Genomic DNA, 13,895 nt, shown 5'->3' on the forward strand with positions numbered 1-13,895 from the left:
TGAGTGATATTACACACATCTACAATTATATCATTTAATGTTATCATTTTCAAATATTTTCTGTTCTAACTTCCTTATTCAATGTAAATTAATAAAATCATTAGTGCTCCATCAAGAATCTATGTTGTGTTTGCTTCTGTATTGAATATAGTCAATTATCCTACATGTTCCTATACTCTCTCAAAGAGTTTATAATCTAATTGGGGAGATAAGACATTTCCCTAGGAAACATCAATAATAATAGCAACAGCACAACCACTGAAATTCATGACTGGGTCTCAAATGCCTGGCCCAGGCAGTCAGTGCTCAGAGTTCGTAAGAGTAAGAATTCACTGAGGATTGCAGTGAAGAAAAAAAGGCTGCATCTTTTATAGAGCAATTTGTCTTTGAAAGAAGTGTGAAAGGAAAGACCATTCTTGGTGATTTTCTTAAGATGATTTATCTATCGAAGCAACCAGCTTTGCCTATGTAGAGACTGGGCTTTGCGGTTGTCAGAGAACAAAGGACTGAAGGGAGCTTCCAGGGTTCACCTGGGGCATCTCCTTGCCTTATTCTGGAATACCTATTTAAAGTTCTCGGGCCAGAGAGTGACCTGTTCTTTTATTAATTTAGTTAGCTTCAAAAAGTTTCTTCTATTTGTAAGAAGTCAGAGGTTAAACTTCATTTGAAAGCATGATCATGTGGCATGAGAACATGGATGGAGGGCTATAATTTGCTGGATATGTGTTCTGAGGAAGTCATTCTTCCAGGAAACTGCGTCTCTGCTTGTCCTTGGGGAGAAAATTGGTCCTCACAGAACCCATTTTTTCTCCTGCTTTCAGCACTTAATAGCGGTTCAGAGCATGACTCAGAAACTTGAAGAAGTAGAGAGAGGATACAATGGGATTCAATGAGTAGTCTCAAAAATTCACCTTGGCTTTTTTTTTTTTTAAATTATGTTCAATTAGCCGACATACAGTCCATCATTAATTTTTGATGTAGTGTTCAACAATTCATTAGTTGCGTATAACACCCAGTGCTCACGACCACACGTGCCCTCACCTCAGCTTTTTGATGGGCTTACTTATCACCAGCTATGAAAGGCCTTCTGGATGGTGCAAATAATGGTATGAATCTTACTATAAACAAGAGAAAAGCTAGCTTCTACTAGCTTCAATCTAAACGGCCATACCTCAGGAATTGGTTCATTCACGTAGACCCATTCTTCGGATCCTGGCTTAGGTGGCGGTGTCACTATGGGAACAGGTAACACGTCTGTAGAATCGGCAGGTGATTTCTTTACTGGTCCTTTCCGCACTGGTGATCTTCCTTTAGGAGAACCTTAAATATGCATATTAAATCATTCCATTACAAGTAGGTGAATGGAACCAGATTCTGGTGGATGTATAAATCTAGGATTATCATGGGCTTCAGCAGATTCATTAAGCAATTTTGGGGAGTTTTACCAAATCAAAAATCAAAAACCCCACTCTCCACAGCCTCCAAATTAACCAATAATATCAGTGACAAGTTTTTCTTTTGTTTTTTGCGGTTTTTGTGGGGTTTTTTTGTTTTTGTTTTTTTGGTTTTTTTTGTAAGCGACTCAGGTTTTTTGTCCAGTTGGCTATGAAAAGCAACTTGGTATTTTATTTTTGTCTCTATCTTTGCTTCCATAATGAACAACGTTTACACTGTAAATGCATTTCATTTACTATTGCAAATACTAGCAAATTAAATTCTCCATCCTGAATGAGAAAGAGAGTAAGTATACCATGGGTGGTGCTCTTGATGGTCTTTTCTGTTTTTGTTTTTGTTTTGTTTTGATGCTCAGGGGAGGAGCAGGGAGGAAGGAGGTTACTGTAAGTCAGCCAGAGTCAGTGAGGGATGTGGGGAAGGAGACAGAGTATTATAGCTCCTGAATAGTCCAATATTCTCTGAATGAGACACCGGATTTCTAAATGGGAAACTATATTTCTTGCTACGCTCAGGGAGTATGTGCTATAAGCCTGGCGGAATGAAGGCATGAGAGAGAGAGTAGGAGAGAGAAGAGGGGGAGAGAGGAGGGAGGAAGCGAAGGTAGAGGAGGACAAAGAGGAGGAAGAGAAAGAATGCGAATGCTCAGTTCAGAATCCAGAAAGGGCACATGCTTCACTTCCCCTGAGAGCATCAAGAAGGGACTCTAGAGCAGTGGGGGGGGGGGCATGGCACCCAGGTTACGGTCTGAAAGAGCCCGCGATTGATTGAGCAAAGTAGCTGAACTCAGAAAGCCAAATACAGGTTATTATGGTTTAGAAATTCATTCCGTTTACATTATACTTACCTTCAGAATAATTATTGAGATTTTAGTTGCCGTTTATAGATGCCTATAGATTTGGAAACACTTTATTTCCCAAGCTATATTTCCTTAATGAGTATTATTAATAATACTGCTATTTAGAAAAGTAAATATACCTTACACTTCTATGCTAGTTAAAAATATATAGATTATAAGTAGAGGGCAAATTGTCAATTATGTCTTAATGGAGAGTCTGGGTGACTTCTACTTACACATTTAAAAATAGTATCCATTATCTACAAGTCTGAAGTTGTATCTGGATCTTTTTTACATTTAGAAAAATTTAAGAAAATCTTTGTTCAGGCAATAACCAACAATGTTCATTATTTGATATATATTTCAATAAGATGATTTTCCATTATTTGACCTGAATCTGGTAAAATAAAAGTGATAACACTATGGCCACTTTAAGATGAATTTCTCTAAGAAGAATTTCTAAGAAGAACTTTGCAATTGTAAATGTGAAACTGGAATGAGTTTCTTCTTTCTTCTTTTCTTAAATATCATGATCATTCATTGAAAACTAAGAGCCAGGTAGTGTTTTGAACCATTGTGTTTTGCTTCCATCTAACTGTTATCTATTTTTTAACAACAAAAATGCTAAGGGGAAATACAAAATTTGAATGAATAAAAATGCATCCATGCCATAGGGATTGGAACATAATCTGCCAGCATCCGCAATGTAGCGGGGAGCGTTTCTTCCTCAGTACCACTCACCCGACCACATGGAAGCAGCAGGTTCTAAAGAGAGACTGGCTTTCACTTGAAAGCTCGATCGTTTAGTCCTCATTCAATGTTGAAATAGAAATAGTTCGTATATATGTTTTTTTCTAAATTGTAATCCAACTTACATATTTTGGGGGATGGGACATATAAATAATACGTTATAAATACTTGAATCTTTCTGATATTCCAATGGCTACAGTAGAGGATTAATCCTTGGGCTCCAGTTTAACAGTTCTCCAATTTTAAGCAATCATCAGAATTCCCTAGACGGCTCATTAAAATACAAATTGCTGGGCCCCCACAGGAGTTTTAGATTCAGTACGTCTGGGGTGGGGCCAAGTATTTGTGTCTTAAGTAAGTTCCCAGGTGATGTGGATGCTACTGGTCCAGGGACCACACTTAAAGAGCCACTGCTCTGGTGGGTGCAGCCAGGTATTTCAATTTCATTAGCTTTTTATCTTCTCCCAGGCTCTTCCAGTTAAATGTCACTGATGTTTATAACACTGACATTCCATTTATTGCTAAGTGGCCTGGTAGCATCTATTACTATAAATCAAGTCAGAAGGCAAGCACTGGAAGGATGCCAATGCCAATACGTGGGCAGGACAGTGGAACTAAAGACAAAATCATTCCCCAATGTTTGTTCCATAAAACTCTAGCCCCAATGGATACTCTTCCAGGAGAGAATTCTGCAGCCAAAATATTTTGGGATATTACATACTGTATCTCTCACTTCCTTAGAGATGCATATTGATATATTTTTTAAAATCCTGCATTTAAAACTTTTTAACTGGGCATAACTCAGTATTTTCTGCAATTAGTTGATTATGGAAAACTTTCTCCTTTCAGTCCTTAATTAACAACTGGTAGGTAAGGTCATGGGGTTGAAGAGCTGTGTTTTATGAAGCAATAACCTGGGACAATGGCAAATGGGTTGAAAAGAATAAGAAATGTTTTAAGAACACCAAAATACACTTGGCAAATGACATTTCAGTGTTAACATTTGGGGAGAAGAAGGGTAGAGACTGATATATTATGCAGAGAAGAATAGGACTGAGTTAAAAATGCCAACAGCAGGAAATAAAGCTAAGTTTGAAGAAAGAAGAGAGGAGATAGCTCCTTAAACCAGAAGAGATGATTTCAATATAATGGTATCAAATGACCCATGAGATAAACGGATAATCAATCAGTCCTGTTCACCTCCAATGATGTTAATTTCAAATACGAAGAATCAAAATCATAACTTCCTTTTAATGAGGAAACCTGTGACACCTGCAGAAAAACAGTGTTTCTATGTAACAGAAAGACTTCTAAATCATGAATGCAAATTCACCTATTCAAATATTATTAAACAGAATAGAAATTCAGTAAAATAAAAGCAAAAAATGTTATTTAAATTGAGCTAACCGTATGACACCAGTGTATATATTTTACTGATTGAACTTGAATTTGCTTATGGTTTGTTTGGAGTGTGTATACTTTTAACTAAGGATGCTCTTAAAGCATGTGCATCATTACGTTAAACGCGATTTGCTAACTCATGTGCATAGTATATTTGTTTTTTTAATTTGTATTTTTGAAGATTCTGTGATGATCCTTCACTTGCTTTTGTTGACCACAATGAGAAAGCAAGGCATACATAATGTAAATGTTAAAATTATTATCCTATTAGTAAATGGGTGGAGCTGAGCATAAACTATAGCCCTTAACATCTTAAGCTAAAATTTATATCTCGGTGTTAACTTATCAGGTGGCTCTAGTTATATATCATGTTACATAATCAGAGAAGGATGAGATTGTCTTTGAGAATCACGGCTATGTTTTTTTAAATGGCAAAATAAAGATCCTTTTCAGCCCATCACTTTGTGAACTTGCACACTCTTGGTTTGCAACTGCATTTGGCAATTTGTAATGAGAAGTTAAACAAAGGTACACACTCATGACCACCCCATTTGAATGTACCCTGAAAAAGCCAACTGTATATATTTGTAACTGCATTTCAATTTTAATTGGTTGTTATAGGAGCTTCAACAGAAATCTAACTAATATGCTTTTAAGAGCTTAGGATTTTCTTCTGCCAACTATCAATTGCTTAAAAATTATATCCCCTTTATTTCACAGAAACAGTTAAAATAAAATAGAAAAAAATACATGAAATTAGGGTGAAGACAAGTACAACTTAAAGTGGAAGGTCAAAGCTGGGAGAGGCATTAGAAAGCAGATATTGACTCAACATTTGCTGCAACATGGACGGGACTGGAGGAGATTATGCTAAGAGAAATAAGTCAGAGAAAGACAATTATTATATGGTTTCACTCATTATGGAACATAAGAAATAGGAAGATCGGTAGGAGAAGAAAGGGAAGAAGAAGGGGGGCAGTAAACAGAAGGGGGAATGAACCACGAGAGACTATGGGCTCTGGGAAACAAACTGAGGGCTTCAGAGGGGAGGGGGGTGGGGGAATGGGATAGGCTGGTGATTGGGTAGTAAGGAGGGCACATATTGCATGGTGCACTGGGTGTTATACGCAAGTAATGAATCATGGAACTTTACATCAAAAACTGGGGATGTACCATATGGTGACTAACATAATAAAAAATATTATAAAAAAAGAAAGCAGATATTGAGATCTGGGTACCCTTTCACAGATACGGGCACTAGTTTTGGAAAGCCAAAAGAGGAAAGGAAATATTGTCATTTAGACGTGCTAATTATCTAACCACTCAGAGGAAGAAAGCGCTTCCTGTCCCTTGATTCTGAATGAAATTTCTCTCCTAGGATTTCATATAGGGGCCATTAAGTGGTGTAGTGGGTGCACTATCCACTCAGAAAATAAAATAAAATAAAGCAAAATAAAATATGAGGTTATTATTGGTATAATGAAAGTTTCCCCTCCACTGCTAGGTTATACTGTGAAGGGAGTTGAGGACTTTATACTGAAGTGCGTATCAGTGAGGGAATTTGATGAGAGATCAAGAAAATATGGTTCAGTGTATAGTTTTCTGATGGCACATCTTAGCCCAAGGATAACACCTATAATTTCTATAATGAATAGATATTCTGTACTAGATATCTCTAAATTATTCCCCACAAGCATCACTTTTCCCAGCAGGACCTTTGCTAAAATCCAGACTACAGAACAACTGAGGTTATAGCCTTCAGCGAGGTTTACAATGCCTGGTTTACAAATGCCCAAGAGAAGTACTCGTGTTAGGACTAGCAAGTCTGGCTCTCTTCCCTGAGGCAGTTAGGAAATGCAGACTGACACTGAACCGTATCTATCCTTATCTGCGGTACCTTTTCTTTTGAGTGAAGTGTCACCTTTCTTCCCTTTTCCTTCCTGAGGAGATTCTTGCTTACCAAGCAAGGACTCTAAACAAAATTCAAGACATAAACATTATTGAGGATTTTAATATCCTGGGCTATATTATTTGTATATGATCAAATATTATTTCTCACAGATAAACAGGTTTATTTGTGACATCTTAAGTGTGAGCTAAAATTCACCTGAAGACAGACTGGATTAAAATGTCTTGAACGACAGCCCCAGTAGTGCTATTTGAACTGTCACACTGAGAGGTTTAGTCCTAAGTTTAGTATCGATCTTTGGTAGCGGACTTGATTGTAAACTCTTCCATGCAACATAGCCGCAGAGTTTTAAAAGTTGGTTACAAGTTCATTTGAAGCATATGGCTCCATTTTGATTTATTTCAAGTAAATGATCCTTATGCAATAAGGCAACTAAATCTGTAATAAGAATGATGCCAAAACACTTTGAGGAAGAGCTGAATAACCGCATTGTTTTGAGACGGTGCATCCTGAACTTTTCCTGACCTCCTGCCTTGCAATTTCTACATTTCCATTTTGAATTGACTGTAACTTGCAATGTAAAGGATGGTTTGCATATGGTTATCTTGGATTCCCTGGACTCTAGTTCAAAACTATACTGGAAGGGGGAAAATGGGAAACTGATCATCTAAAGGTCAATAAGGCATCCTGAATAATAAATTAGTTCCCTCAAAAAATTCCCTACATCCCACATTATTCACCAAACAATTTCAATCATTATTTGCCCTTTGGAATATGGGGCAATTTAAAGCCTATGATGGAGAGACCCTGTCTGACCTATTATCTATATTTAGAAGGGATGATTATAAGAATGCGTAAATTCATAGCACACACCATATTTAAACTTCTCAGATACAACAACCAACACTTCATAGAAATAAGACATAGAAAAGGATTGACCTTGAAACTTGGTTAGCCTCTATAAAAAGACTTTTATCCAAATAGCCGCCCACCAAACTAAAAAATAAGTAAACAAACAAATAAAAACTAAACATTTAAACTAGTTGCTTTTTTAGAAGTAAGCTTAATAATAATAATAATAATAATAATAATAATAATAATAATAAAGTTTAGATAAGCTCCTAGTTCCTTTAATAACAATACTTAGGATAACCAACTATTTAGCTCTAAACTAGCTCTAAACAAGGCAACAGAGAAAAGAAGTTACAAATACAAAGTTAGAATTTATAAAAGACACTGAATTTATAAAGCATTGTGGGAAAGTCTAATTTTGGCGGGGGCAGCATCTACTCTACCTGTTTTTTAAAAAATCAGTTCTAAAAATAGCAGCATGGATATAGTACTGTTCTATTCTGTCACACTGACAACTCTAGCTTTAAATTAAATTGTGAAGTTTGGTAGTGGATTTGATAATAGACCTTTTAATGGACTGTAACTGTGAACTCCTTCAAATTTAATCCTAAGTACATCTGAAGCAGATATAAAATGCAGAACTATATACAAAGCAGAACTACATGGGGACAAAAGGGCTGCTCGGACTCAGTGCCCTATGCCTCCTTCTTTACTCTGTTTCCACCCTGATTTTTTTTTAAATTTGTTGGTAAACAATTCCTCTTTTCATCTCAACTTCTAAAGATTGTAGTTGGGTGTTTGAGCCGGACATGTTCAGAAGCCTCAGGCTTCCATTTCTGAAAATGTTTTATTTGAAAAAAATTGTTAATTATTTATATAAAGATAAACAAAGCTGCCAGGAACTTTCCCCTCTAAAATTGCTTCACTTAGCTTCCCTGAGCTGTAAGGGCAGCCGCCCGTTTCACTGCCTCGATGCCCACAAGCACTGAGATCTCTTTCCGTCAAGGCATTGTTGTTGGAAGGCAGTAATTGGGCCTCTGGAGGTTAACAGTTGGATACGTTTTTAAAGATCAGGCACTACGCCTGTCCTTGGTGAAAAGAAAGAGACAGATGCAAGCACTCTTTTAAGCAACAATAGCTTTATTATTCCTCCCATGCACAGTATTCAAGAATACAACTTTAAAACCGCAAGCAAACTTCAGAAACCTAGAGACTGAACCAGAAATGCCAGAGACTGGTTTCGGGAATGGCTCAGGTACATAGTTCTTCCAGATTGAGAGCTGACCAAGGGGGAGGTCGTGGGGAGGACAGCCACGGCCATCGGTTAAAGGACTATATTGGATAAGTCGAGGCGTATGTGAGACACAGTGAAAACCGTTCTCCCCAGTTCTAAACAGCGTTTCAAAGATATCTACCTTTCCTCCAGACCTCTGAATTTTTTTATAATTCCTAATGAGGTAGTGGGAAAAGGGCATATATATTTAATTTATGGCTTTGTGTTTTATTTCTTTCGAATTTGCGTGTTTTGCCTTGAGTCAAACCCCATTTTATTGGAATACAATGGTCTTTAATGGAACATAATACATGTTACTTAAGTCTTCGAATTTATTTGTTTAACATAAATAAATTCAGTTAAAAAATTCACATCCATCTCACATGTCCATAAAGCGCAAAGATTCTGGAGTTTAAAAATACAATGCTGACCCAAGATCCAGGATTCCTGGGTCAACTTGTGTAATGCACAGCGAGCTACGTACAAAGCTAAAACCAGACACGGGAGCCACGTTTGTTTCCTATACACAGCACCAAACTGATACTAACCTTCTCCCAATAGCACGCATTGCAACCACTTCGCTTTTTTCCTTATATTTATTGTCTACCACTTAAGTTAATGGTCCTTCGTGGTTAAGGATGTTGAAGGAACTTAAGCTAAAAAATATTCCCTACACAAACTCTTTATCCATATATATTATAAATATCAAACATACATTTCCTAAGATGCCAGGTGCTCATTTCTATCCTTTTATTATCACATATACTCGCACAGATGACGAAGTTACATATGACTTCTAGACTCTGATGAATGCTGTTGGCTTGCTCCCTAATTCTCGTGAACAACGGGCTATGCTCGCTCATTTTCTGAAGATGTTCCCACTCTACACAAACATCAGTCTACAGTTCAGCAAACAGATGTCTGACCTTTGGATCTGCCCTAAGTTCCTTCTGGTTATTCTCTGTGCCCCTCCTATTCTCATCTGTGGTCTTGTTCTAGTCAGTAGACTGGGGATGAGGCCTGGGTGTTCCCTCTACACTCTGAGCTCCTAAGGGCTTTTCCACTTCTGTCTGAGCACATACCTCGGTTTCACACAACTGAAGTTGTTCAAAGTCTGAATCTCCGTAAGTGCATTGGTACCGCAATTTATAATTCTTTTCTAAGTGAAGATAAGAAACTGGCAAACAGGATTATAAATTATTCTGTCAATCACCTGATGGTGGTTTCCCTTTTGCAGGAGTTCTCGAAAGCTCCTGCTGAGGCTGGGCTTCCTTCTCTTTTTCTGGCTCAAGATGGGGAGGCAGAGGGGGAAGAGCCAGAGGCTCAGCCGGCGGGACTTCTTTTTTCTCAGCTTCCTTTTCTTCCAATTTCTTTTTAACTTCAAAAACATACGAATGGACCTTTATTAGAGACTCTAGACATCTGCTATTCTACTTGAACCAAGATAAGCCTAAATTAATATAAAATTGCCCATACAGATTTAAGTTTAAATTCATATTTAAAGGCTCTCCCTTAAATCATCCAGTCCTTAAAGCTGGGATTCGAAGCCTTCTCTGCCTGGTTAGAAATGCTGTTTTCTTCGCGGATGATGATGACGGTGACGGTGACGGTGACGGTATGTGTGTGCATGTGTGCGTAGCAGGTAGAAAGCCTTGTTGACAAGGGTGCCAACTGTAAAAGCAACAATCTGGATGTGGCTAATGGAGTGGCATCGGAAAATAAAGGATTACTTCAAAATTTCCAGTGGAAAACCAAGGTGAAGAACGCATGAAGAGAAGGTGAAGAACAATGTGACAGAAGCCTTGGGGGCGAGGAGGAGACAGAAGGGGAAAGAACTGTGCCTTCCAGACTTTGGGGAGTAAATACATGCAAAGTGGATAGAAGAGTGCATAATACTCACGTCTTCTTAGCGATTCTTTAACTCAAGCTGCAAACACTTATTGGGCTTGAATGGTGCCTTGAAAGTAAGGAAGGGTCCTAACAATGAGGTAAAACTCCCACCACTACTGCTAATAAGTAGTAAAAACAACAGTAGGCCAGAGATAGGTGAGTCAAACAAGAGAGACAAAGCGCCGCTCTCTGAAGCTTGCGGTTTAGGGGTGGCCGGCAAGCCATAAACACGGGGAGTACGTTCATTCACGGAAGGGGTGGTGGTAAGCACTACGGAAAAACAGCACAGAGTAAAGAGGATGAGGAGTGCTAGGGGCCAGCTTTTGAAGTTTTAAATAGAGGGCTGAGCAGGGTAGAGGAGTCGGAGTCGGTCAGCCAGGGGGCCTGCTAGGGCAGAACAGAGCTGGGTCGTGTTTTCTAGGCTCCTCTCGCTGTCATGGCCCTTTGCCTCTCACCATTCAGGTTCACTCTTCCTGTCCCACCGTCCCTGGCCTCCCCGGCCTCCCCGGCCTCTCCAGCCTCCCCGGCCTCCCCAGCCCTCCTCGCCGGGCATGGCCGCAACTTTACTGACCGCACCCGGTCGATGAATACCCTCACTCTTGTACAGCTATTTCTTTTTATACGTATTCCCTTTGCCCTTAGACTCTTCAATTCAGCAAGCAAGGAGGCTTTATTCTATTAGATGTTTTTTTCAAAGTGGAAAGTAAGGGGGTTTTTTTCTGATTATAAAAGTAATACAGAATTATTGTTTGCCAAAGTCCAACAATTAAGACAAATAAGCCAAAAGGGAAATTGCCTGTTAAGTCTCTGTCTCCCCTCTTCCTCCACCGTCAAGTACTGTAGAGACCGCCAGATTCTTAGCTGTGCATATGTATTTAGTATGGAGACAAACTTTTAAAAACAAAACCAGGACTATTTTAAACGTGACCAGCTTTTTCCCACGTAAAAGTATATAACGGTCACTTCTTTACCTCAGAATATATACAGAAGTACCACATCCTTTTATTTCTTTTATTTTCTTAACTTAATCAGGAGGTTTAATTCAGAGTATTGGGCTAGGTCAGTGTTTATGGTTTTACTGATAAACTATTCGTTAAAGCAATTAGCCGATAGGAATGTAAATATTAAATAAGTGGCAGTTGAGTTGCTAATGTATTCAGTGATGAGAAGGTTAAAATCTTCAGGAAAATGTTGAAGTGAGTCTGACAGCTGGCAAAACAAACTGATTCTAACCTGTAGATGGTTGAAACTACAGCTTAGAATTGGTGTTTTTGCCTCCCAACCAAGACTCGAAGATGGCTGTGGGCGGTTTCCTCCAGCCTCCAGCCTAATTTCTGACTGTCAAATTACATATTAAGCCACTTAAATAATATATAGATGGTATTTGTTTTGTCTGAGAGCTTCAGATGGGTGGTTATTGGGAGGAGACATTTGGAACGTGGGAGCTTGTCTTCCTAGCTGTGTGCTCCCAGACCCTCAGGGTATTTATGGCTTATAGCTATGTGCTATTTTGGGGTCCGTGGATTGATACACTCTGGTGGTTAGGTCATAAATGTAGTGACAGGAGACAGCATGCTATCAAGGCAGGTTTAGGCTTGCGGTATTATTAACTTTGACCTTTTTTATTATACCGAGAAGCTTCAGCTGTCAATACAATTAGGGGCGACCGATAAAAGGGAAAGATTTATTTTTCAAATCATTTTGCAAAGGTAAACATCTCCATTGAAGTCTGGCTTTGGCGGTGTATTAGCCCAAGACNCGGTATTATTAACTTTGACCTTTTTTATTATACCGAGAAGCTTCAGTTGTCAATACAATTAGGGGCGACCGATAAAAGGGAAAGATTTTTCAAATCATTTTGCAAAGGTAAACATCTCCATTGAAGTCTGGCTTTGGCGGTGTATTAGCCCAAGACCCCTTTCAATAATAAATTTCAAGAATACCATGAAGTGAAGGAAGGGAAGAATGAAGGGGGGGTAAACAGAAGGGAGAATGAACCACAAGAGACTATGGGAAACAAACTGAGGGCTTCAGAGGGGAGGGGGGTGGGGGATTGGGATAAGCCAGTGATGGGTACCAAGGAGGGCACACATTGCATGGTTCACTGGGTGTTATATGCAAATAATGAATCATGGAACATTACATCAAAAGCTAAGAATGTACTGTATGGTGACTAACATAACATAATAAAAAATTATTAAAAAATGATACATGAAATTAAAGAAAAAAGAATACCATGAAAAGCTGGTGGGCAATTATTATTGGTTGAATGAAGGAGAAAAGAGGTCAGGATGGTTTAATGTGATGAGATGTATTCCAGAAGAAGGCTTATAAAGTAAGTAGTTAATAATCAGTAAATTCACGTCACATCACGATTTGGGGGAAATAAACTGTCTAGGGTTTCCATCCTAAAAGGAGGGTCTAGGGTTTCCATCCTAAAAGGAGGGTTAACTCCTGAGGTTAACACTGAAATCTTTACTCTTTTCTACAACATCCTTAATTTTAAATCTGCTATTTTTTTCACATGAAAACAATACTTTCAGTGAGATGACTTATTTTGATTAAATTAAAACAGAGAAACATCAGCAGAGAGCTAAAGTCAGAAGAAGATACTTGTAGATCATTTAACTCAAATAAAACAGAGAACTTTGCAATTACGTTTTCATTTTTTCCTGAACTCATTAAAACCACACATTTTAGTTACATAAGTTCAAAATTATAAAGAAATGTAATTACCTTCATTCTCTTTTTTCATTATTTCAGTCGTAAACATTTCTCTTACTTTGCGACATAAAGACTCTTTATCAACTTCAGCATTAATTTTTATCAAAATATTTTTTGGCTCTGTAAACCACTGCTCCAGTAATGGCCAGTTGTCCAAGAAGCCTATAATTCTGCAAAAATATTGTATGATAACATACACTGATTAAAATATTTGAGTAACATTAGGCATGATTTACCTGGCATGCATAACGAAAAAAAAAAAGCTGCTGATATAGTTAAACCTGAAAAAACAATTCTAAAAAATACACAGGCAATGGATTATTATTTACTTTGAAGAAGAAATTATTGAATACCATCAAGCCATATTTTTTTGAGATATTTGAGAATAAAAGAAGATTTGAAAAGGCCACCATTTCGGGAGACCTTCAGTGTAAGTTTGGTTCGCTAAGTGAAAATCTACAGGAAGACCGCCTGCCCTCATAGCAGAATTTCTCTTAGAGACAGAAATCAAAGAAATCTTTGAGTAAATGCAGACAGCTCAGACTTACTTGCTTGACTCAAAAATAATCTTGGAATGTTTCCTGAAACTTTCTCGTCTTCGTTGAGAATGGATAAACTTAATGTAGCTAATTAGCTAATTAATGTAGACAATTACTTTTCCCTGGCTCACCTCCTATTTTTAGACTTCTCCAGGTTTCATAAAATTGTCTAACTCTTAAGTTTTCTGTTCCAATGAGCAAACTGCACACAACCAAGAGAAGGGTGTTTTTTGTTTTGGGTTTTTTTTGTTTTGTTTTGTTTTTGTT

General features: G+C 38.0%; 1 protein-coding gene across 1 annotated transcript in view; it reads right to left on the bottom strand.

Annotated features, from left to right (window-relative positions):
* SPEF2 (sperm flagellar 2) overlaps nt 1-13,895 on the bottom strand; it is a 166,326-nt gene that overhangs the window by 68,116 nt on the left and 84,315 nt on the right. The window contains exons 18-20 of the mRNA XM_034657019.1: nt 13,102-13,259; nt 9,689-9,853; nt 1,172-1,320 (exon numbers count right to left, since the gene is read on the bottom strand). Of these exons, the coding sequence (XP_034512910.1) occupies nt 1,172-1,320; nt 9,689-9,853; nt 13,102-13,259 (472 nt within the window). The remainder of the gene's footprint in view (nt 1-1,171; nt 1,321-9,688; nt 9,854-13,101; nt 13,260-13,895) is intronic.

The sequence above is a fragment of the Ailuropoda melanoleuca genome, chromosome 3 (genome assembly GCF_002007445.2).
Source record: "Ailuropoda melanoleuca isolate Jingjing chromosome 3, ASM200744v2, whole genome shotgun sequence".
In the NCBI taxonomy this organism is placed as follows: domain Eukaryota; kingdom Metazoa; phylum Chordata; class Mammalia; order Carnivora; family Ursidae; genus Ailuropoda; species Ailuropoda melanoleuca.